Source organism: Aquarana catesbeiana, linkage group LG04 (assembly GCF_042186555.1).
Source record: "Aquarana catesbeiana isolate 2022-GZ linkage group LG04, ASM4218655v1, whole genome shotgun sequence".
Taxonomy (NCBI): domain Eukaryota; kingdom Metazoa; phylum Chordata; class Amphibia; order Anura; family Ranidae; genus Aquarana; species Aquarana catesbeiana.
This window is the reverse complement of record NC_133327.1, coordinates 365,897,513-365,921,947: the sequence shown is the minus strand read 5'-3', so window position 1 is coordinate 365,921,947 and position 24,435 is coordinate 365,897,513. Positions and strand designations below refer to the sequence as shown.

Below are 24,435 nucleotides of genomic sequence, written 5' to 3'. Positions count from 1 at the left end.
AAGGGAAGCCTTGCAACAAAAAAAGTTTGCTGTGGAGGGATCAGCAACTAAAGGTGGCCGCTGACCTAAAAGCAACCACAAAATAAAATGTAAGTCAAAAAATCTCCCAGTAATAAGAACAAAAAATGACAACAAAGGGGTTGATTAAAAAATGAAAGTACCTTTACTTAACTGATCCTAATCTCTCCCTATGCAGTTTGTAAGCTTTCCCTATGCTTTCACTAAAACAGCTTCAAAGGCCATGCAGTGTATTATGGCTTTATCAAAACAGTACAATTCCAAATCTCAAACCCACAGGATTTTCCTCAAACCCATGGTCATCCCTACCGAGAACCCTCCTACAAGATATGTTATACTCAGGAATTCCAGGCATCTTTGATGTAACACAACCCTCTGCAGACCGAAAGTAACTTACTGAGAGAAGGTAAGTATATTTTCTTTTTTTTTTCCATATTTACTTTGCTTTACTATTTAATGAGATGATTCTGTATTAGGGAATGGGCCCTAATGAAATGAACAGACCTTAAAGGGGAAGGTCTGTATGAAGAAGTGGTCAGGGGAATGTTTTAGCATTAAAATAATTACTATACAGGAGCAGGTGAGGGATTTATAAATAAAGCTGTAATATTATAATAAATAAAAAATAAAAACTGCTTTCATTTAGCTTTACTGAGCAAAAGAATTGGTGAGTCTCCCCCAAACTGCCTTGCAAAGTCACCATAAGAGGGAGCCTTGTATTTGTTCACAAGCAAACATCTTTACTAAGGGGCTCTTTTAAGCGATACCATTATGCACAGTTAGATAGTGGGTGTTGTCAGTTGTTGGCATAGCAGGAGCAGGTTTCCCTGCATCCAATTTGCATAGCAGGAGAAAGTGACTGGCTCTCTATGGAGCCGGTTCACATATCTCTGGGGCGGCTGCAGAGTGCACTGCACAGAAACACTGTACGTCTTTGGCTCAGTATCGGGGCCGAATTCAGGCAAAGATTTGGTCCTGATTTGTCCATGAAACGGAGAACAGGGACGTACAGCATTTCTGTGCAATCCGCGGCCGGTTTAGGTGTGAACCGAGCCTAAACATCTGAAGTTCAGATTACACACACAGCTCAGTCGAAACCAATTTCTTGCCCTGCTTTGTATGTCTATATACATACTTTTAACATAAGAGGCAGTTTGGGATAAAAAAAGAAAAGCTTTCTCTTTTCTCTTTAGAAAATCCAAACATTGTCATCATGAGTATTACCTATATTATATGTTTAATTGTAAAGATTAATATGAATTTGGCAATCTCAAAACAAACAGCTAATTTGCTTTACATCCATGGTAGAGCCTACAGCTGTGTAAATGCTATGGGAACTGGTTGTTAGGGAAGACGCTGCCATACATACTCTGAATTGTTTTCTGTGACAGCACTCTTCTAATAACCATTCTGACCCAGCACAGCTGAATCCAGAGAGAGCTCAGACTTCACACAGTCCTTCATCCATGGAAGTCAGTGAGCTGATGACTGTGATTCACTGATCAGTTCCTCTCCATGAATAAATGAAAAGAGTTTAAAGTCAATCTGTATTGAAAGAAACTTGCAGGCTGTCATTTTTACCTCTCCTTCTAAAAAGGTAACTGCCTGGCTGTCATGCTGACCCAGTGGCCCTAAGACATTTAGAGACACTGGCCCAGAACAAGTATGCAAATCAGTTCTTCACTTAATGAACACTTTTTATGGATCAGGGAGTCCCAACGTTTTAAACTCAAAGACTGGCAGCTAAGCATTTTTAGTAGAGGGTTAGCAATACCAGTTTACAGTATTTCTCCTAAAGAATTTATAGATATAGGTATCAATGCTTACACCCATGCAAGGGCCTTCTTCGACCATACATGATGCACAGGTGTTCGTGCATCCCTGTGCATGCAGCCTCATTCATGTCAAGTGGGATACAGGGGCTGCACGGACACAGCCGATGGTCCCAATTTGACAGTTTGAGCCAATCACGGCAGTCACGTGAACTTAACCCGCCCCGTGCCTCCCGGCGCCATAAACCTTTTAAAGGGGCGGGAGGCACTGGCACTAAGAGGTTAAAGGATCATTTTCTTTTAAAAGAAAGTGAATTATGATGATTTGTTTTAATGGCTGTTTAAAAGAAGATGGGACTGAAAAAGCCTAGTACACAATAGAAAACAGGCCAACATTCAGTGCGTTCAATAGAAACTGGCCGCCATTCGGCCTGTGTGTACTGCAGTTGATCCGACAGAAGATGGCAGAATGGGGCATGACCGAAAAAGGCTCTCAGTGCTCTCAACCAATGGCCAGAGTGTTCTGGTGGAGGGGCCGTCCCCTGTCAGAACACAATAGAACAGCAGGGGAGATCGGTGTACTAACGTCAGATACCTAGTACAGAGGCTCCTCCAGAGCTGTCAGGTTTTTTTTCATTCAGCCCTGTAGGATTGAACAAAATAAAACTACTAATGTGTACTAGGCTTTAGTCTCTGCCATTTATTCTTCAAACATTCACTGACAAAGCTTTGCTTGCTATTGTCTCTGATCTTTTAACCTCTTAGTGCCTCCCAGCCCTTTAAAAGGTTTATGACGCTGGGAGGCGTGGGGCGGCTTAAGTTCACATGACCACCGTAATTGGCTCAAACTGTCAAATTGGGACCATCGGCTGTATGCATGGACACCTGTGCATCATGAATGGTCAAAGAAGGCCCTTGCATGGGTGTAAGCATTGATACCTATATCTATAAATTCTTTAGGAGAAATACTGTAAGCTGGTATTGCTAACCCACTACTAAAAATGCTTAGCTGGCAGTCTCTGAGTTTAAAACTTGGGTATTCCTAATGACTGGTCCTAATGAAAAGTGAAAGTCCTGTTACTAAATGTATGGCACACTTCAGCTCCGCCTCCAGAAGAAAAAGAGCAATCCAGATTTTCACATTTTTTTTACCTAACATTGTTAAGGTTGTTACCTGAGAGGGAAATCTTTGAGAATAATCACTAGTGACTGACATAAACACATAAGGAAAAAAGGAGACAAATATATTACTTACTGAGTGTGAATGGGGTACATAATTATAATTATATTGGTTTCATGTCTGTGGAGAATGCATAATTAAACCCTCATCCCACAATAGGTGTTTTCGCATATTTCAGTGCTATAGTATAGGATCTTTTTTATTGAAATCCATTTCATTATGCGCTTTTATTTCCTTTTTATTGCCGTGAGCATTGCCCTGTCCGAGTGTCTGAATTCTGAGTCTTTTTTCAGCTTTATAAACTATGTAACTTTGAGTGTGCACCTGTCAATATTAGTATAGAGGAGCGTTTCTCAACATTTTTACCCCAGAGGATCCCTTAAAAAAAATTCCAGCTATAGGGGAAACCGTGCTAAAAAAGAATGCATCATGGGTCAGTTGGAGAAATCCCTATTACATTGATGATGAGTCAGAAGCATGCCCCCTTACAATGGTGGGCAGAATATCACCCCTGCAGACAGCTAATAAAAATTATTGGTGTCATGCTGATGGCTCTGCCAAGCAGTGTTGACCCCAGAACTTTGTAGGCACCATAAAATGGGAGGTCAGTCAGCCACAGCTCAAGGAAACCCTAGCAACATCTGGAAGAACCCTAGGGTTCCATGCAACCCTGGCTGATGATTGCTGGTATAGAGTGATGGGCAAGCATGTCTTGGGATTTAAACCTATGTAATTTAGCACTTTTTGTTCATTAAGGCCCCATTCACATCTGAGCAACGTTCCTGTGTCACGTTTTTTGCTTGTTTTTGTAGCATGTTTTTGGAGCAGCACCATTCATTTCAATGGGCCTCCATACACTCCAGAAATGAGCCAAAGAAGCTCATATACTAACTTTTGGCATTGAGCCAAGTGCATTTTGCAACGTGCAACAAGACTAACAAGACTAACAACTGCTACCCACGTTTGGGGTGCTATTAGGAAATGATGGCATTGCAATATGAATTTTAGCATAGCTACCTCAGTGGCCTACCTGTCCAAAAGGGATCACCCTCTTCAGTCTCATCCACCTTACCAACTGTTCAGTGTCCGCCACCCATCTCTACCAATCCCTCCACTGGCTTCCCAATGCCCAACGAGTAAAATTCAAAACACTAATAATAACATACAAAGCCATTTACTCTGCCCCGAGCTACATCACCAATCTTATCTCCAAAAATCACCCAAACCGTCATTTCCGCTCCTCCCAATACCTTCTTCTCTCTAGCGCCCTTGTCTCCTCCTCACATGCTTGTCTCCAGGACTTCTCCAGAGCCTCTCCCATCCTCTGGAACTCACTACCCAAATCTGTCTGGTTATCTCCTACCCTGTCCACTTTTAGGTGATCCCTGAAAACTCATCTCTGCCTGCCTTTAGCTAACAACGGAATCTTCTACTTTCCTCATCAGTTCATTCCTCACAGTTACTACATTTTGTTTCACCAGCCTCTCCCTATTAGATTGTAAGCTCGCAGGAGCAGGGCCCTCCTAAGCCTCTTGTATTGAATTGTATTGTTGCTGTATTATCTCTCTTTGTATTGTAAATTGCTGCGCAAACTGTTGGCGCTATATAAATCCTATGTAATATTAATAATAATTACTAATAATAGCGCATTTTTCTCATGTCTGCAGAAATGCGGGCAGAAACAAGCTTTCCGTCCTGCATTTCTGCTACGCCCAGATGTGAACGGGGCCTTATGGCCTTATGGCCCCTTATGGCCTATTAAGCAGACAAACTGAATTAAAGATGGGTGTTTTTAATGATTCTGCACCATGGACAATCTCTATTCAAAGTCCTCCTTTCCCACTTTGCATAATGCATGAAAAAAAGCACACATGCAGTAACATATGTAAAGAAAGAGCATTATTGCACATAGGTGTGAAAAAGCCAAAGTGGCCACAGACATGAGAGTGAAACCTTTTGATTAAAACAGAATAATGGATCATGAGACTAGAAATGATTTAGACTACCTTATACACATCATCAGAAGATGTTTTAGTAAGAGAGCAGAGAATGCACAGAATTGTCAAGGATACAAGGGGATGAATCCCTAGGAATCCTTTTGCACTTGGTAAAAGTATACTTTAGAAGGTTACAGAGGGTCAAAGGAAAGTCTCTGCTCCTAGAGGTTGAAGGATGAACTATGGGGCAGCTTTAGTGCACTGGTAAAGAGGCCAAAAGAACCCAGCTGGCCCTTAGTGGGGTGCCTTAGCCAAAAAGTTTGTGAATTTCAGCCGTAACCAGTTTTCCTGAGTGCACTTTTCTGAGCATGAAAAATAAGAGCAAACTCTTGATATGGGCCATGACCAATCTCCAAGATGTAGTCACAATGATACAATTGATCAATGAAATTTAGTTATCAATATATATTTATTAGCAATATTTTTTGATTCACATTTGGAAATCTTACATAGTTTTGTACGGTATGTAGATAATAATTGTACTAAATTATTGGTTTAGTATGAAATATATTATGTTATATACTCCCTTTTTGTTAAATTTACTGCTTCTAACACAAGAATAACATTAATAAGACAAAGAAATTCTTTTTTTCATAATGTGTTCCCGGCTGGGAATTTCAAAACATTTGTTGAGAAGACAACAAGGTATTTAAGGGGACATCTCCAGGCAAAAAAGTTAAATTAATAACTTTGTTAATAGCTGAAGATACAACAATTTACATGTGCCAGTTAAACATAATCTCTTGCAGACAGATTCCCTAGGCTTTTCAAAGCATATCTGAGTAGGGCAGCAATTTCTGGTTACATGATTCTGCGGTGTGCAACCTTCTTGTCATGTTGTAGAGACTGCTGCGGGTTTTAATAATTGTATTCTCTGTTTCGATGGGAGAATACTAGAGGGAAAATGTATAATGGACAATGGATATTTCTAACCACTCTCTGCTATATACCTCAGTGAAACTAACTCTCACTCCAGCCTGCCTTTTACAGCCCATTCATAAAATGCAGACTGCAGAGTGGAGCCTGTGGTGCCCCACAGAGTTTTCTATGCTTAACATAGCAAACAGAACTTCATGATTTGAAGAGAGTCTGACCACATGACTTTGACAGGTCACATGACTGGGCTTATTCATCCATTCAGAATAATTAGTTCTTAAGCCAGTAAATCACCTAAATTGGAACTTGAGTCCAGTGGCGCCACTAGGGTTGGTGTCCCTTGGAATGGTAAAACATGGTGTCACCCCCCCCCCCGAATAATTTTTTTGTCAATTTTATCGGCCAATTGTGCACACCTCATTTAAAATCTCAAGGGTGACATCCATTTTTCTATCGAATAATTTTGTTTTCCATATAACACTGCATTTCATGGTAGTGCTGTTAACAACTATCAAGCAACTCGCAAATTTGAATAACAATATTATATGAAAATAATAAAACTCAAAGTTTAAACTTTTCAGCTCTGAGCAGGCTAGTAATTTATTTTAATTTTTCACTTCTCCCCCCTAGATAGATTGCTACAATGCTTTGTCCTGCCACTGTGGAGTGACAGCAGGACGGGGCAGTAGGGCACTGCGCAGGCTAGTGGATGCTCTCACAATTCCTGATGATAGCAGTATGTGTATTATACAGTGTTTGTAAGCTGCTGGCGGTTGTATATTTGCATAGGCCGTTCACAAAATGGATGCATGGGCAGATATTCTATAATGAATGCATAGCAGTCTGGAAAGATCAAATAAAATAGAATGTCTGTAAATGTCATGGCATGGATAAGACTAGTCTCAGATGTTTTAATGCATAAATAAGCATGGACCAGGCCAAACAGCTTATCTGATAACAAGAATGTGGCTCACATTTATAAATCTTGGAGTGGTCTGAAGCAAATAAGCAGCTTAATAAACACTCCCGGTATATAAAGCCGAGGCGTACACTGTTCGACTGTTATGGCCCTGATCACTGCTCCCTGGCTGGGCAGGATGCCACGATGCCCCACCCACACGTGGCAGAATGACGTCACGTGCCATGTGGCTACTGGAGCGTTCAATAGCTAGGTGGGATGGACGCAACTTGATGGAGTCATCCCTCTGGCGGGTGTCACCTGGGTGCGGTCCACCTCCCAGCCCGCACCCCCATAGGTATGCCACTACTTTAGTCAAAAAAATAAGTCCTGCTAGATGACTTCAGGCTGGCCCTTTTTGCAGGTATAGCTATGTATAACATTAAAAATAAGTGTCTATACTGTTTAAAATCCAGTAATACACTGTCTCACCCTGCCTGCACATGCTCAGTCACTCTCCATTTTTGGCATTGTGCCAAAAATCAAAGCCACTAGAGGTAGATCTGTTGACATGCTAAAGATTTACTGCTGCTCAGGGGCTCTGGGCTTCAGCAAATAGGCAGCCTCCAGCGAGAAGAAACAGGAGCAATGCTCGAGGCAATTTAGAGCACACACTCATTTTGGTAGCATAATTATTAATGTGGAATGTATGTTTCTTGCTAAAGAACATTATGTTTTATCAAGGTGTTATAGGTAAAATTCTGTTTCAAGGACTCTAATCGCTGTGCTGTAAAAATATGCGGTGTAATATTTTTTTTTTAAACAGCGGTATTGCTATGGTATGTCCATAGCAATGCTTTATATATGGACCACCAGGTCTTTATTTTCACCAGTTTGGTGCCTGAAGGAAAACTAAATGTAAAATTTCCACATTTGGTTGGAATGCATCTTACAGTTGACCATGCAGTATACAATCTCATTGTACAATGTTTTTCACATCTACTATCAACTATGTAGTGCAAGGGCCTGCCTGATTCCCCCAGCCTACTAACTATATACTGAATTCTTAAAAACGGAATCAGGTCAAACACTTGGATCTTCATACAATTGTTCTACTCTGCTTTTAGAAGCTTTGCTGTATTACAGAAGTCAAGCCTTTGCAAAGATATCCACCAGAATTTTGGACAGAATCTGATTCTAGAAGGAAATGATATTCGATTATTTATTTATTTTTTATTTATTTCATAGAATCCACCTTAAGTAGTTAAGTATCCACAATCCACCTTAAGTAGTTGTTTCACCAGCAGTATATGAATTACTATTCAAATGACCTAGTAGTTTATTACACCATAGTTACTGCCACCCCACTGTCACACTTTACACAGGTCTTACTGGTAGCCTGCCAACAGAATACTGCATCCACCCCCCTCAAGCAGACGCTTGTTCCACTCTGTATACTTAGCAGTATCCAGGGTCGAGATTCTTCATTATGCAGAAGAATTATTTCCTAGTGATTAGAAGACACCAGGGCAGCATTACATACAGAGCTTTTATCACAGCAGCACGTCTATAATCACCGGAAACCCTGATAGGCAGTTTAATGTGGCACCAATGCTCTAAAAACACTGCAAATTACAATGTACTGCCAGCTTATGCTATTTCCTTACATCCTGGGAACCATTTTTATGGGCACCATAGAGTATAGGATGGGCTCGCCAGGACATAATTGTGAATCTCTATGGTGACCAGCATTTGCACCCCCTTAATATAAGTAAATAATAATAATTTCTTTCCTAACTAAGTGCATATTATGGATGGAGGTTTCAATGGGATTTCCATGATCAAATATTTGAATATGAATTATACTTTCTGATGAAAATCAATGCAATCGCATCATGTCAAAATCTGTTCGTGGTGTTCTCATGTAACATGGAAAGTATTTCCAGGTTCCATTCCATAGGTGAGGTCACTTAGTTTAAGAAAGTTGCATAGCAGTCCTAGCACACACAGGGACTTGACATCTTATGCTGCGTATACATGCTCGGACATTCCGACAACAAAATCCTGGATTTTTTTCTGACGGTTCTTGGCTCAAACTTGTCTTGCATACACATGGTCGCACAAATGTTGTCGAAAATTCCGAACGTCAAGAACGCGGTGACATACAACACATACGACAAGCCGAGAAAAATGAAGTTCAATAGCCAGTGCGGCTCTTCTGCTTGATTCCGAGCATGTGTGTAATTTTGTGTGTCGGAATTGTCTACAAACGCTCGGAATTTACGACAACTTTTTGTTTTGTTTTGTTGTTGGAAAATTTGAGATCCAGCTGTCAAATTTTTGTTGTCTGATGGAGCCTACACACGGTCGGAATTTCCGACAACAAGCTCCCATCGAACGTTTGTTGTTGGAAATTCCAAGCGTGTGTATGCGGCATTAGACAATTGAACTGTGAGATACTATTTGTACTGCATTTTGGCCAAAGACTAAATGAAGAATGACATAGATATTTGGGGTGGTTTGGCTGTATTTAAATGGTAATGTGTCAAGTATATACAACTGGTTTCGACAGTATCTCACAAAAGTGAGTACACCCCTCACATTTTTATAAATATTTTATTCTATCTTTTCATGTGACAACACTGAAGAAATGACACTTTGCTACAATGTAAAGTAGTGAGTGTACAGCTTGTATAACAGTGTAAATTTGGTGTCCCCTCAAAATAACCCAACACACAGCCATTAATGTCTAAACCACTGGAAACAAAAGTGAGTACACCCTTAAGTGAAAATGTCCAAAATGGGCCCAATTAGCCATTTTCACTCCCCGGTGTCATGTGACTCGTTAGTGTTACAAGGTCTCAGGTGTGAATGGGGATCAGGTGTGTTAAATTTGGTGTTATCACTCTCACTCTCTCATACTGGTCACTGGCACCTCAAGGGAAAGAACTCTCTGAGGATATACATAAAGATAGCCTAGGCCATGGGTGCTCAACCTGTGGCCCTCCAGCTGTTGCAGAACTACGAGTCCCATCATGTCTCTGCCTTTGGGAGTCATGCTTGTTTAACTGTCAGTCTTGCAATGCCTCATGGGACTTGTAGTTCTGCAACAGCTGGAGGGCCGCAGGTTGAGCACCCATGGCCTAGGCTATAAGAAGATTGCCAAGAACTGCAGCACTGTTACCAAGACCATACAGCGGTTTAACAGGACAGGTTCCACTCAGAACAGGCCTCGCCACGGTCAACCAAAGAAGTTGAGTGCATGTGCTCATATCCAGAGGTTATCTTTGTGTAATAGACGCATGAGTGCTGCCAGCATTGCTGCAGAGATCGAAGGGGTGGGGGGTCAGCCTGTCAGTGCTCAGACCATACGCCTCACACTGCATCAAATTGGTCTGCATGGCTGTCATCCCAGAAGGAAGCTTCTTCTAAAGATGATGCACAAGAAAACTCACAAACAGTTTGCTGAAGATAAGCAGACTAAGAACATGGATTACTGGAACCATGTCCTGTGGTCTAATGAGACCAAGATAAACTTATTTGGTTCAGATGGTGTTAAGCGCGGGTGGCAGCAACCAGGTGAGGAATACAAAGACAAGTGTTCATTTCACTTTATCCCTTGTATGGGTATCATTTTATGTCAGTCCTTCTAATGACAACATTGTTGTTAGTTATTATTACTATTTAAATTTTTGAATACGTAGTATCTACCCCTGTATTAACTCATTTGTTTATTATAATAAACTATTTATGATGATTCATGCATCGGGCCTTCCTTTCTTTTTTCTACATAGTATTTCGGACTTCCCCTAATCGGCATACAGTAGGCAGCGGGGTATGCATGATCACTCCATTACCAGGAAATACTACCATCTGTACTAAGGCCCTACGTACTAGGTCAGGAGAATATCTTTTCCCAGTAAGCATAGGTGTTTGGAGGGCGGAGGGGACAGTTTTAAGAGTAGTTAAGGTTAAGCTGGAATTTCACTTTACCTGGAAAGTAGCATGATTTTGCATCCATTTTATTTTTTCATTCCTACATTTTTATACTAATGTTATAGCGCTTGACCAATAAGAATCGCTCTGATCCATCCAAATTTACCTAGGGAAGGAAGAGGAAGAATAGCACAATTTTTAGACCCCAGGACCTCCGCACTGGGCTGTGCGGATGGTGAAACTGTATCACCCATGGAGGGAGGAGCAGCGAGGACCAAGAGTGGGGGGGGGGGTGTTAGTTCACCTTTTATTTTTTTCTGAAAAGGTGAACTAACCCTTTAAATGGACATTGTTAGCTAAGTCTACAATCATAGTGTTTCCTAGTAATTGAGTATTCCCTTTCATTGCTCTCAGGTCACACTGTGTTTTGAAGTGACCCCTAACCTGTACACATTACACGTGTAAAAGTATACCTGCCCCTCTTTCCTGCAGGAAAAAGAGGTCCGGTTCTCTCTGTCCTGCCATAACATCCATGTGTGGTCCAGACTGTTATGTGAAAGTCTTCCTAATACATCTTGCAATACACCAGTGGAGAGAATAAACAGCAAACACACTGTTATGATGAATTGCTGAGACACAAAACCAGACAAAGGTTAATTACATGACATCCATATTTTCACTTACATGGACATTTACATAAAGTTTACATTATTTGGCTGTCCAGTACCATCAAATCAGGATAGAAGCACCAGGACACAGACCGAAAGCTGTATAGTAAATATAAATAACGGATAACATATCTACCTTAGTCCTAAGGTATCAACTGCTCTAGATGCAACTGATTGTCTTTTGAAGTAATTGACGATTTTACCTCTACAGTTATCTCCTACTCTGTCTGCCTTTAGGTGATCCATGAAAATCTATCTTTTCAGGGAAGGCAACCCCTCTTCTAACCAAAGCTGGCCATACAGTGTTTTTTTTATTCTTTCGTTCAGCCAGTGAGATGAACGAAAAAAAACAAGCATATTCCTCCATGACCCTAGGACAGGACAGGAGCATCTGCAGCTGTCAGAATACACCAATCAGTGGCTGTAGCCATCGATCAGGAATAGCATATCCCTTTAATAGAAGTTTATCAAACTATCAACTTCTGTAGAGTTCGGACGTCCACACACTGATCGAAATTTGGCAGGTCCCTGCAGAGCCATCAATGAACAATGTATGGCCAGCTTTACAAGTTCCTTGCAAAAATTTTGTAAAACAATATATCGAAAAACTAATTTCTTCACAATTATTACTATTTGTATTACTTGCCTTCCCCTTTCAATTTTAAGTTCTCGCAAGCAGGACTCCCCTAACCCACTTATCTTGAATTGTATTGTCTCCCTTTATTTTGTAAAGCACCACATTTGGTGCTATATAACTCCTTTTTAATAAAAAATAATAAATCAACCAAATGATAACCAAAAGCAAATTGGTACTTTACCAGTAAGCTTCCCAGTGTCAGTAACCACCTGCTGCAGGGGAGAGGGCAGAGGACTCAACAATGGCTGGAAATTCCAGAAGACGTAATATCACCCATAGGCTCCCATGACCCAGCCATTGGTGATACTCCCTCCTCTCCCTTGCAGCTGCTGCTCACTGACATAGGGGTGCTGGAGTTCCAGGATCACATAACCGGACCGGAGTGGACTAAAAATAGGTAAGTATACACATCTTTTTTGCATAGGTTAGTAAGGATGGGTAGTGATGGGGAGTGTACATTTTTAACCACTTGCTGACCAGCCGCCACAGCAGCAAGGTAGCTCGGCTGCGCAAATCGCCATATCAGTATGGGGGTTAATGCACTAGCTGATGTGGGCACGCGCGCATACCGATTGGCCAGTGGGGGAGCCAATCAGCGGGTCCAGTGGACTCGATGTCTGCCGGCCGCCCGCGATCGTTCCCCGCAGAGACAGAAAAGGGATCTGCCAAAGTAAACAAGGCAGATCTCCGTTCTGACAGGGGATTACACTGAGATCCTGTCTTTCTGCTACGCAGGAAGACAGATCCCGGGGTTTACCCAGGCAGTCCATCCCCCATTCAATCATACAGTTAGTAAACACACTAAGAGAACACAGTTAACCACTTGATCGCCCCTGATGTTAACCCCTTCCCTGCCAGTGTCATTAGTACAATGTCAGTGCATATTTTTAGCACTGATCACTGTAATAATGTCACTGGTTCCCAAAAAAGTGTAAAAAATGTCAGTTAGGTGTTCGATCTGCCCGCTGCAATGTCGCAGTCCCGCTAAAAATCACTGATCACCACCATTACTAGTAAAAAAAAAAAATGAAATGCCATAAATCTATCCCTTATTTTGTAGATGCTATAACTTTTGTGCAAACCAATCAATATTTGCTTATTTGGAGGGGGGGGGTACCAAAAACATGTAGCAGAATAGATATTGGCCTAAATTGATGAAGAAATTCGATTTTTAAAATTTATTTATTGGGTATATTTTATAGCAAAAAATAAAAAATATTTTAGTTTTCTTCAAAATTGTGATCAAATACCACCAAAAGATGGCTCTATTTGTGGGGAAAAAAAGGACATCAATTTTATTTGGGTACGTTGCACAACCGCGCAATTGCCAGCTAAAGTAACGCAGTGCTATATTGCAAAAAATGGCGTGGTCATTAAGGGGATAAAACCTTCTGGGGCTGAAGTGATTAAGCATAGTTTAGCTGGTCATACATGGATTGAAATTTGTCTGGTTCAGCAGGGACTTGCCGAATTTCGATCCATGTATGGGCACTGTGTGGTTGTACAGAGTGTGTGTATGGGGGAATCAGGTCTTTTTTTTTGTTCAATTCCACTTTAATTATCATCACTAGAGCATCCATATGTGTCTACTTGCATGTCTTTGGATGAGACATGAGATTGTGAGTTCCTTTAGGGTAGAGTCTTTCCCTCAATGTCAGTACAATTTATGATTGCTTTTTAAATAAGCCTTTACACAGTGAAGATTTAAAAGACAAAATCGTATAAGCTTGGATGTGCTTTAGATTATGTTGCTTTTATTCTACTTTTGTAGGCATTACAAGTTTTATGTGAATATCATTGATTTTGAATTATTTTCTCTGTGCTGCTGAAAGTGAAGAGGAGACAGCAGTGCGAGTAAGCTGGCTGAAGAAGAGAAATGTGATAAAGGTCAGGTTAAGGCAAACAGGCTTTTTTTTTGTTTCTCCATTGAAATACAATCTGAGAAAACTATGCAGAGTCATGTACTTTTTGTACACAGTGTTGTCTTGTATCAAGTTTAAATTTGTTACAACTTTCATGTACATTACACCAATGATAACAAAAAATGAAACATTATATCTGACTTTATGAAATTGCAACATGCGCCAGCTTTCAACCATAATGAAAATTCTTAAAGATGTAAAACAGACACCATGGCCCCTATTCACACTTGAGCCGAATTCCTTTACTTTTTTTTTTCAGGCGTTTTTTTAGCACCTACACAGGCATTTTTGCACACATTTTAGGCCTGAGCATTTTTTTATTTTTAGCCAATGGAAAGCTAGTTACTAGGAGAAAATCACTTCTAGTTTCCCCAAAACTAGCTCATATACTTTTTTAAGCTATGACTTTCAAGCTTCACTAAAACTACGCTCAGGGGTGAATAGGGTCTAATACTGTCCAGAGTGTCTTAAAGATGAATTCCAGGTTGGTTACATTTTTACAGTGGTTCAACTTGGACCATTGTAACTATGCATATACCACACCTGGTGGATGCCCCTGAAAGCTGGAAATCACTGAAGGAGACACCGCTACTCCACTAATCTCCACTTGCTTCCAGATCCCACGCTAAGTGGCCGACCTGATAGGTAGCCTGATTGGCAAAGGGGACCATTCAGAGAATGTCTGACATTACCATCCTGCCTCTCCTCTGTGTCCAATCTGAGAACACTTTGCATTTATTCAGAGAATGCAACGCATTTTCTGAATGGCACCTGTGCTAGGCGGCCAACCTCCTGTATTCAGAATGCATCAGGCCAGATTCTCAGCACAGACCCGGAAATTATTGGGGCAGTGGTGTCTACTTTTGTGATTAACAGCTTCCAGGGGGTTTGGCCAGGTGTAATATATACATAGTTACAGTGGTCCAAGTTGGACCAATGCAACTATGTAAAAGTATGCCATACCTAGGGAAAAAAAAAATATATATATATAAATTATATATATATATATATATATATATATATATATATATAAATATATAAATACACTGAACAGCCATAACATTATGACCGCCCACCATAACTTGTCGAGGCATGAACTCCTCCAAGGGCGTCAAACAAGGGCGTCATCAAGGACATCCTGGGGGAGGGGCAAAACACGTTGAACGCGACTCCGGCTATTTTGAACCACTGACGTCACTTCCGCCCTCCGTGGAATGTACCCTGAGCAGCGGAGAACCCGGAAGAGTTGTTCTCTTTACTGATGCCTGTTTTTTCCATAGTCTAGTAAGTGGCGCTTGTAATGCGCTTATTGAGTGACCCTGCAGTACCTACTATTAGTATCTCTTTCTATTTTTTGGGAGCCTGTTGGATTCGTTTTTTCTGGCCATCCCAAGACCCCTGTTTATATGGAGAGTTTCTGAGGAATTCATCCCATCTTACCAGATCAATAGATCACAAGCGTATATGACCCACAGACTGAAAAGCTGAGGGTCCATAATTTCTGGTGATGGGAGCGTGGCACACAGCACTTGGAATTATCATTGGAGCACTAAAGCACTTTTTTTTGATTGGAGCACTTTGCATAATATTTGAGATTAATTTTTTTGTATTTATATATGAATGTGTAGTAAATGTAGCACTTTAGTAATATATTTCATGAGCACTTAAGCACTTTATATGAGCACCTGTATTTCTGCAAGCGCTGTATATATGTATACTTATAATTTGGGGTTTTAGCACTCTGTGGACAGCTGCTGCAGTTTTGTATTATTATTAGTCTGTGTCACTTAGTTCGAGTACTTAAGTTTCAGTATATTTCACCTTCTTCCATTGCTCTGTGGTCCAGTTCTAATGCTCATATGCCCATTGTAGGCACTTTTGGTTGCAGCCACAGGTCAACATGGGCAACCTGACTGTTCTGCAGCTATGCAGATCCATACACAACAAACTGTGTTGTACTGTGTGTTCTGAAACCTTTCTATCAAAACCAGCAGTAACTTTTTAAAAATTTGAGCTACAGTAGCTCTTCTATTGGATCGGACTACACATGCCAGCTTTTGCTCCTTATGTACATCAATGAGCCTTGGCCGCCTGTGACCCTATTGCCGGTTCTCTGGTTTTCTTTCCTCCGACCACTTTTGGTAGGTCCTGACCACTGCAGACTGGGGACATCCCACAAAAGCTGCAGTGTTGGAGTTGCTCTGACCAAGTCGTCTAGACATCATAATTTGATCATTTAATTATATATGCCACCCAGGTTTAGATGCCATTGTAATGAGGTAATCAATGTTTATCACTTTACCTGTCAGTGGTCATAGCATTATGGCTGATCAGCGTGTATACACACAAGGGGGTTACAGCACAGAGAGCATTATTATTTTCACCTCTAAAGAATGATTCAGCAACTTCAGTCACCCCTGCCCTTTTCTTCACTGACCTGCACTATGCAGAGGAAATGGAGACACGTCTGTGCTCGGGTCCTAGATAGCTTCCCTATATTCAACACATGAGATACTAAAGTGTTAACCCTAGCATATTCATAGTAAACCTTTACTTAAAGTGGCTGCAAACCCTTTATAACCACTTTTTGCTACAGGTAAGCCTATAATTAGGCTTACCTGTAGCTACACTGGATATCTCCTAAACCTGCAAGGTTTAGGAGATATCCCCTGTATTTGCATGTGCCAATGTCATCGGCACATGTGCACTGAAGCAATGGCAGTATGTGCTGTTGCTTCAGTTAGACTGTGCCGTTACCAGTGGCTCCTGCTTGCATGCGTGGGAGTGATGTAATCGCGGCTCCATCCAATCACAGCGCCGGAGCTGTGGTACCCGGAACTAACTCCGGGGAGAAATGTTGCCAGCCGGTTGCTGTGTACGGGCCCCGCAACGGGGGCTTCGATCACAGGTAAGTAATTCATAATCAGCTAGTATGCTATGCATACTAGCTCAATATGCCTTTGTCTTGCAGGGTTTTTTTTTTTGGGGGGGGGGGGTTTCTAGGGTTTACAACCACTTTAAGAAAGCAGAAATTCTAACTTTGCATATAATGCGACACATGCTCAAGCTGGCCAACTGGGTCAAAGTAATCCCTATCCAGTCAGTCCCTACTCTACCTGTGTATATACATACTGAATACTACTGTACTCAGTTCCTGACTTAAACCATCAAAGCACTGGCTGCCAAAGCATGTAGTGTGCCTCTGAAATCCTCCAGCCATCCTGTAAAGTGTAGTCACCTCTGATCACAGCACATAATTGCTTGTAAAAATCACTGTAGTGTATAAGATGCTAGGTTGCCTGTCAGTGTGATTAGCACAGATCTGATTTCCAGCGTACGATACAAAACATACAATCACCATGCTGACTTTTCTAGCCATATGGGTTACCATTTAACCCCTTCTCAGCTGTAACAAGATGTGAAAGAGTTAAGCACACACACACACTGATCTTTTCATGACTGTTAGGAAGTGGAAGGGGCATCAGCCTGCACACCAGTTCTTTTTCTTCTGTTAGCAGGCAGAAGCAATTCAATCCAATGTGGTTTGAAACATGAGTAGGTCACTGTACACCATGATAAAATTCCCTAATCCCTGGGCCAAATTTCCCTGAGGAGGGCCTCCTCCTACCCCTTCACTTTCCAAGCTGACTTTTCCATTCCCACTCTCGTGTTTCCCTCTCCTTCATTTCTTTCATTTCCCCTACCTTAAAGCCTTGATACCCGATCTGTGGCCGCTGCTCAGGTTTCAGTTTTTACAGCTTAGACCGTCTATTGCTGTATACATTCCTTTCTTTCTGCTCTGCAGTGATTACTTACTGAGGCTTATTTTACACTAGCCCAGATGAAAGCTGTTCAGATGAAGGGAAACATAGCCAGGCTTTTTGAACATTACAGATATGAAAGTGCACAAGAGCACATTGTGTCCTTCTTGACATTTTGTAGCAAATGCTGTATCCAGTATGTTGTTGGTGCATTCTGAGATCCAGGAAGACATGAATGGAAACATGTGCAATCTCTGCATAGTTTACCATAGTGGTCCACTTCTCTGCAAGGCACAGTACACTGTTCACAATTCTATCATATGAATGACCATAGCAGTGTGAAAAGTGCAGCAACCAATCAGAAATCATCCCTTCACCAGTCCAACTACACTTGGCTACTAAAGCCAAACTCTGGCCAAAACTGTTATACATATGCACAGTAAAAAAAAAAAAAGACCACTAATGACATGTGCCCCTTCTGTTGCTGGTGCAGCGTTTGTTATGGGTGCTCAACCTGTGGCCCTCCAGCTCTTGCGGAACTACAAGTCCCATGAGGCATTGCAAGCCAGTGACAGTTACAAGCGTGACTCCCAAAGGCAGAGGCAGGATGGGACTTTTAGTTCTGCAACAGCTGGAGGACCACAGGTTGAGCACCCATGTTAGGGTCACCATACACATTACAATCTGACTGTAATCAACATTAGATCTAACATAGCCACCTTCATTTATATCCAATCAGGCAGGCTCTTGTTTACAAACTGTTTGTTAGAGATATTATAATAATAATAATATAATAGAGATATTGTTAAACAGGAAACATTACAATATATAAAAACTTTAGTATTCAGCATAAAATATAACTTTCTTTTGCATACTAAAATGTCAGTATACAGAGATACATTAAAGGAGTAAAGGCAGAAGGTTTTTTTTATCTTAATGTATTCTATGCATTACAATAAAAAACCTGTGTGTAGCAGCCTCTCCAGCACCCCCAGCACTTACCCTGGGCCCCTTTGCTATCCAGCAATGTCCACGATTACCTTGGCCATCTGGGACTCTCCTCCTGATTGGCTGGGGCACAGCCACGGTGCCATTGGTTCCAGCATGTCCCAATCAAAGTCAGTTAGTCAATCAGGGAAGAGAGGGGACGGGGCTGAATGACAGCTGCATGTCTGAATGGACACACAAGGCTGCAGCTCGGCTCCAGTGCCCCCATAGCAAGCTGCTGGTCTATGGGGGCACTCGTCAGGAGGGAGTGGTCATTAGCAGAGAAGATGGACCAGAGAAGAGGAGGATCTGGGCTGCTCTATGCAAAACCAATTGTATAGAGGAGGTAAGTATAACATGTTTGTTATTTATTTTTATTTTTTTAAAGCAAGACTTTTTACATTCACTTTAAGTAGTTTTTGCATATAATATAGTAAAAACAAAAAAGTCAGGCAGGCTCTTGGACTGCATACTTGTTGTTAGATCTAAAGGAGATTGTACAAACAGATTGTATCGTACGGGATGAGCTTTGATTTCATTGACCCCATACTCTCCTAACACCGCAGAATGTCCAGCACGGAGATTTCCAGTACCAGCTGTGGTACACTGATCTCACTGACCTCCATTCAGAAAAAGCCTTGCAAGCCATTCTGTAATTGGAGGAGGGGAGATTGTAACGTTCATCTGATTTTCCTACAATTACAGAATGCCTTGCTTTCAGTGAAAACAATGCAAGGCTATTTAGGAATGGAGGGTAAGATACAGCCAATGGCCCTCCTTGACTACAGTCAGAACTGGAAATCTCAGCAACAGGCGCTCAAAGTGACCTAATGAAGACTGCAGCAGCCAGAGATGGGACACAGTACATTAATGGCATAAAAATAGTTGCAGTTCATCTTTGAGGCCGGGTTCACACCTATGCGAATTAGATGCGGGTTTCCCCATATCTAATTCGCATAGCAGGAGAATGTGACTGGCTCCCTATGGAGCCGGTTCACATATCTCCGTTGCGGCTGCGGAGCGCATTGCACAGAAACGCTGTGCGTCTTTAGCTTCGTTTCAGGGCAGAATTCAGGCAAAGAAACAGGCCTGATTCGTCTCTGAAATGAGGAACAGGGACGCACATCGCTCCTGTGCAATCCACAGCGGGTTCCAATGTGAACCGAGCCTAAATCTGAGTGCCTCCTAAGGGTAACAGCATATACAGCATATATAGATATATATATATCTATATATAGATATATAAATATATCTATATATAGATATATATAGATATATAGATATATCTATATCTATATATCTATATATTTATATATATATAAACATTAGAAAATGTAACAAACTTTTGAAATGCTTTTTTTTGCCATGTGTGCCTAACCCATTTGCTACTGTATATCTCAGTACACATGCTGACCAGTTACACCAGAGTACTAGCAAGTCTATAAACTGCTTTAAAGTTTACTTTTTTTTTTTTTAATACTAAAGCACCAGTTAAAAATGGTGTAATTTTCCCCCTTACAATGTTGTTTTTGTTTCATCCCCACTAGTTCAGACAAACATCTGCTATGAAGAACAACTATCTCCCAAACCACTGAGAGCGCCTGCAGCCAAAATAAACAAAACAAACCCAGAGGATCCAGCACAGTCAGCCTTTATATCCAGCCAGGATAACATTTCACATGTTTTGATTAAAATTAGCTAATTTGTAATTCTAGCCCCTATGTTAAAAGCTGCAATCCATATAGATCACATTAAGCGGGGGGTTAGTCAGCCAATGACAATGTGATAGATATAGGCAGCCCTGGAGGGGGGCGTGCGAAGCTATAATTAACCATTTCAATTAATACATAATGTTTTGTAACCAGAAATAATACAAGCTGCCTCCCAGGAACTGATGGATGAAAAAGGACTGTTCTCTCTCTGGGGGGTGCAGGAAAACAGCCAGTCCCTGATTAGTATGGACACATCTGTCAATATTACAAAGTTCCCCTGAACTGCAACCAGATTGAAATAACTAAACCTGGCAATGCTTTCCAATCATAACCAAGGTAGAGATGCCTCATTGTGTCTATGGAATTGTCCAGTGATCCTGTATATTTTAGTTTGCTAAAGAGCAATGTTTACAAACAATCACCCTTTGTTTGTTTGTTTTTTTTTGTTTTGTATTTTTCTTTAATTTATTTCATCCTTCTTTACATCTCAGTACTGTTGATCTCCTCCATCCCTTTTTAGCTATTTTCTGTCTACATGTACTCTATGCAAATCATTGCGCTGGACTGACTGCCTGATAGTGACAAAGGTGGACCAAGCCTGCACAATGTGTACCTACCCATTACACATGTATCCATAAGAGGGGGCATGTCACAGTGTGACAATCCAGCAGAACATTGGGGAAACAGTTGTCACCCCATAACAAGAAGTACCTGTCTTGTCTACATGTACTCACTCCAACATACGCTGCACATCATTGCTCTAGATTGACTGCCTGATAGTGACAACAGCGGAGCAAGCCATCACAATGTGTGTCTACTCATCACACATGTTGTTTCCATAAGAGGAGGCATGTGACAGGGTGACAACGCAGCAGAACATTGGGGAAACAGTTGTCACCCCATAACAGGAAGTACCTGTCTTGTCTACATGTACTTACTCCAACACAGGCTGCACATCTTTGGTCTGGACTGACTACCTGATAATGACAATGGCAGATCAAGCCTGCATAATATATGTTGACTCATTACACTTGTAGTATCCATAAGGGGTGGGTATGTCAGGGTGGCAATGCAGAAGAAAACTGGGGAAACAGTTGTCACTCCATAACAGGAAGTACTTGTCCTGTATACAGATATAAACTCCAGCACTGGCTGCACATCATTGCCTTGAACTGTCTGATGGTGACAATGGTTGACCAAGTGTATTAACACATTACACTGGTAATATCCCTAAGGGGACATGTGACGGGGTGACAATGCAGGAGAACAATGTCTACATGCATTCACTCCAGCACTCTCCATGCATCATTGCTCTAAACCAGGGGTAGGCAACCTCTACCCTCCAGCTGTGGTGAAACTACAAGTCCCATGAGACATTGCAAGACCCTGACAATCACAGGCATGACTCCTAGAGGCAGAGGCATGATGGGATTTGTAGTTTCACCACAGCTGGAGGGCCGAGGTTGCCTACCCCTGCTCTAAACCGACTGCCAGATATTGACAATGGTGGACCATGTCTGCACAATGCGTACCAACACATTACATAAAGGGTGCATGTTACAGGGTGACAATGCAGGAGAACAATGAAGAAACAGTTGTCACTCTATAACAGGAAGTACCTGAACAAGAACATTCATGGCAAGATCACCGAGCATTATTTTAATTTTCTTTCATCCTTCTTTGCATCTCAGCACTGCTGATCTGCTGGACATCTACTCTCTGCACCAAGTGCCTTATAGTGACAACAGTGGACCATACGTCTACGATATGGGGTTGATTTACTAAATCTGGAGAATGCAAAGTCTTGTGCAGCTCTGCGTAGAAACCAAGCAGCTTCCAGGTTATCTTTTTGAAGCCTAACTGACCAAGCTGAAGTTAGAAGCTGATTGGCTACCATGCACAGCTGCACCAGATTTTGCATCTCCAGTTCTAGTAAATCAACCTCTATGTGTCAGCACATTATGTTCCTAATATTCTTAAGGGGGGTGTGACAGGGTGAAAATACAGAGGAACAAAAGGGAAACGTGTATCACCCTATAGCAGGAAGTACCTGTCCTCTCTGTATGTTTAATCTCCAGCACTGGCTACAAATCATTGCTCTGGATCCACTACATGATAGTGACAACGGTGGACCATACCTCTAAAATATGTGTCAGCACATTATACTCCTAATATTCTTAAGGGGGTGTGTGACAGGATGACAACACAGGAGAACAAAAGGGAAATATTCATCACCCTATGGCAGGAAGTACCTGTCCTGTCTGTATGTAATCACTCCATCACTGTGTACAAATCATTGCTCTGGATCCACTATGTGATAGTGGCAACGTTGGACCATACCTCTACACTATGGGGCTGATTTACTAAATCTGGAGAATGCAAAATCTTGCATAGCAACCAATCAGCTTCCACATTATACTCCTAATATTCTTAAGGGGGGTATGTGACAAGGTGACAACACAGGAGAACAAAAGGGAAACAGTTATCACCCCATAACAGGAAATACCTGTCCTGTCTGCATGTAATCCGCTACAAATCATTGCTCTGGATCCACTACAATGATAGTGACAACGGTGGACCATACCTGCACAATAAGTTATCAGGGTGACAACACAGAACAACGGGAAATGGTTGTCACCCTATAACAGGTACCTAAACTAGGACCTTCATGGCAAGATCAAGCTTTATTTTAAAGAATGCTGCAGATTTAAAAAGATAGAAAACCCAGGGTGACATGGGAAAGCAATTGATATGGGAAAACAAATGACATGGGAAAACAAATGACATGGGAAAACAAATGACATGGGAAAACAGATGACATGAGAAAGCAGATGACATGGGATCTGTGGACCAGTTTATGATTGTAATTTCAGGATCCATATTAAAGTGTGATCAGTGCTTAGATGCCGACAAATGACAGCACAGAGATCAGGGATTCCCCAGTCATCAGCCTGTGTAATAGAAGAGTCAGTCCAACCTCTGGAGCCCATCTGGGTGGCCATGGTTGTACACAGCCACTGCACACAGCGCAGCCATCCTGGAAGGAAAAGTCCCAATACACATATAGATAGCAATGTGTGTTTTGGGTGACTTTCCCAATGAGATGTGTAGCTGTCATGTAGATAGGATAGGACTGTACAGTGACAGGCTGGAGCAGTGTGCCCAGTATACGGAGCGATGTGTCAGCTCAGTCCTCTGACAATCACAGCCGGTCAATTGACAAGAGGCGGGGCTGACACCTCCAATCCATCCGACACCAAATGACATTTCCCTGGCAGGCACCTTACCTTCATCTCCTCATTGATCTCCCTCTTGACCGGGTGTGCAGGCTTCCTGCTCCTCTTATTTTCGGGGGGTCTCCCCTCTTTCTCCATCTCTGCCATGCTTTCTAGACTTTGTGCTGATGAAATGGCTGCTGGAAGTAAAGTGGACGTGCAGAAGAGGGGGGAGCGGAGAGGAGAAGTGCTGATCCCCCCTCTGGATTTAGAGGTGAAAGGCTTGAGAGGTGGTGAAGAGTTGGGGGAGGGCTGGGGGTACCAGGCTGCCAGGCTCAGGGTGCCCCGCTGTCACATCAGCCATCTTCCGCTTCTGTCTGCATTAGTCCCGACACCACTGACACCGCCGCCGCCGCCGCTTTGTGTAGGTGTGTGCGCTGTGTAGTGCTGTCGGTGTGTGTGTGTGTGTGTGTGTGTGTACGTTTGTGTGACTGTACGAGAGAGAGGGAGGAGAGACAGAGAGAGCTCCTTGTGTGGAACGGCTGAGGGGGCTAGCTCCTCCCAGACTGGGAGAGAGGGGGAGGAGCCACAGGATGCCAAAATCTACTCCTCTGCCCCTCTGTGTGTACAGATCGGGGATGTGCTCCTTCCTCCAGCCCGGACACAGCTGGGGAATACACAAGGCTTGTGTGCCACACATCATTACACATCACCAAAGCCCCATACACTATCCCAACTGCCTGCATCTTCACACAAACATGTACACTTTCAAGAACAGGACAGATGTAAACCTTCATAGACAGGAGAGATGTACACCTTCATAGGCAGGAGAGAGGTACACCTTCATAGACAGGGG

The 24,435-nt window shown here is 42.0% G+C and overlaps 1 protein-coding gene across 3 annotated transcripts in view; it reads right to left on the bottom strand.

Annotated features, from left to right (window-relative positions):
* SOBP (sine oculis binding protein homolog) overlaps window positions 1–24,142 on the bottom strand; it is a 300,195-nt gene extending 276,053 nt beyond the window's left edge. For all 3 annotated transcript variants that reach the window (XM_073627027.1, XM_073627029.1, XM_073627028.1), the window contains exon 1: window positions 23,652–24,142. In XM_073627027.1, the coding sequence (XP_073483128.1) occupies window positions 23,652–23,747 (96 nt within the window). In that variant the 5' untranslated portion in view covers window positions 23,748–24,142. The remainder of the gene's footprint in view (window positions 1–23,651) is intronic.
* Between the last annotated feature and the right edge of the window lie 293 nt (window positions 24,143–24,435).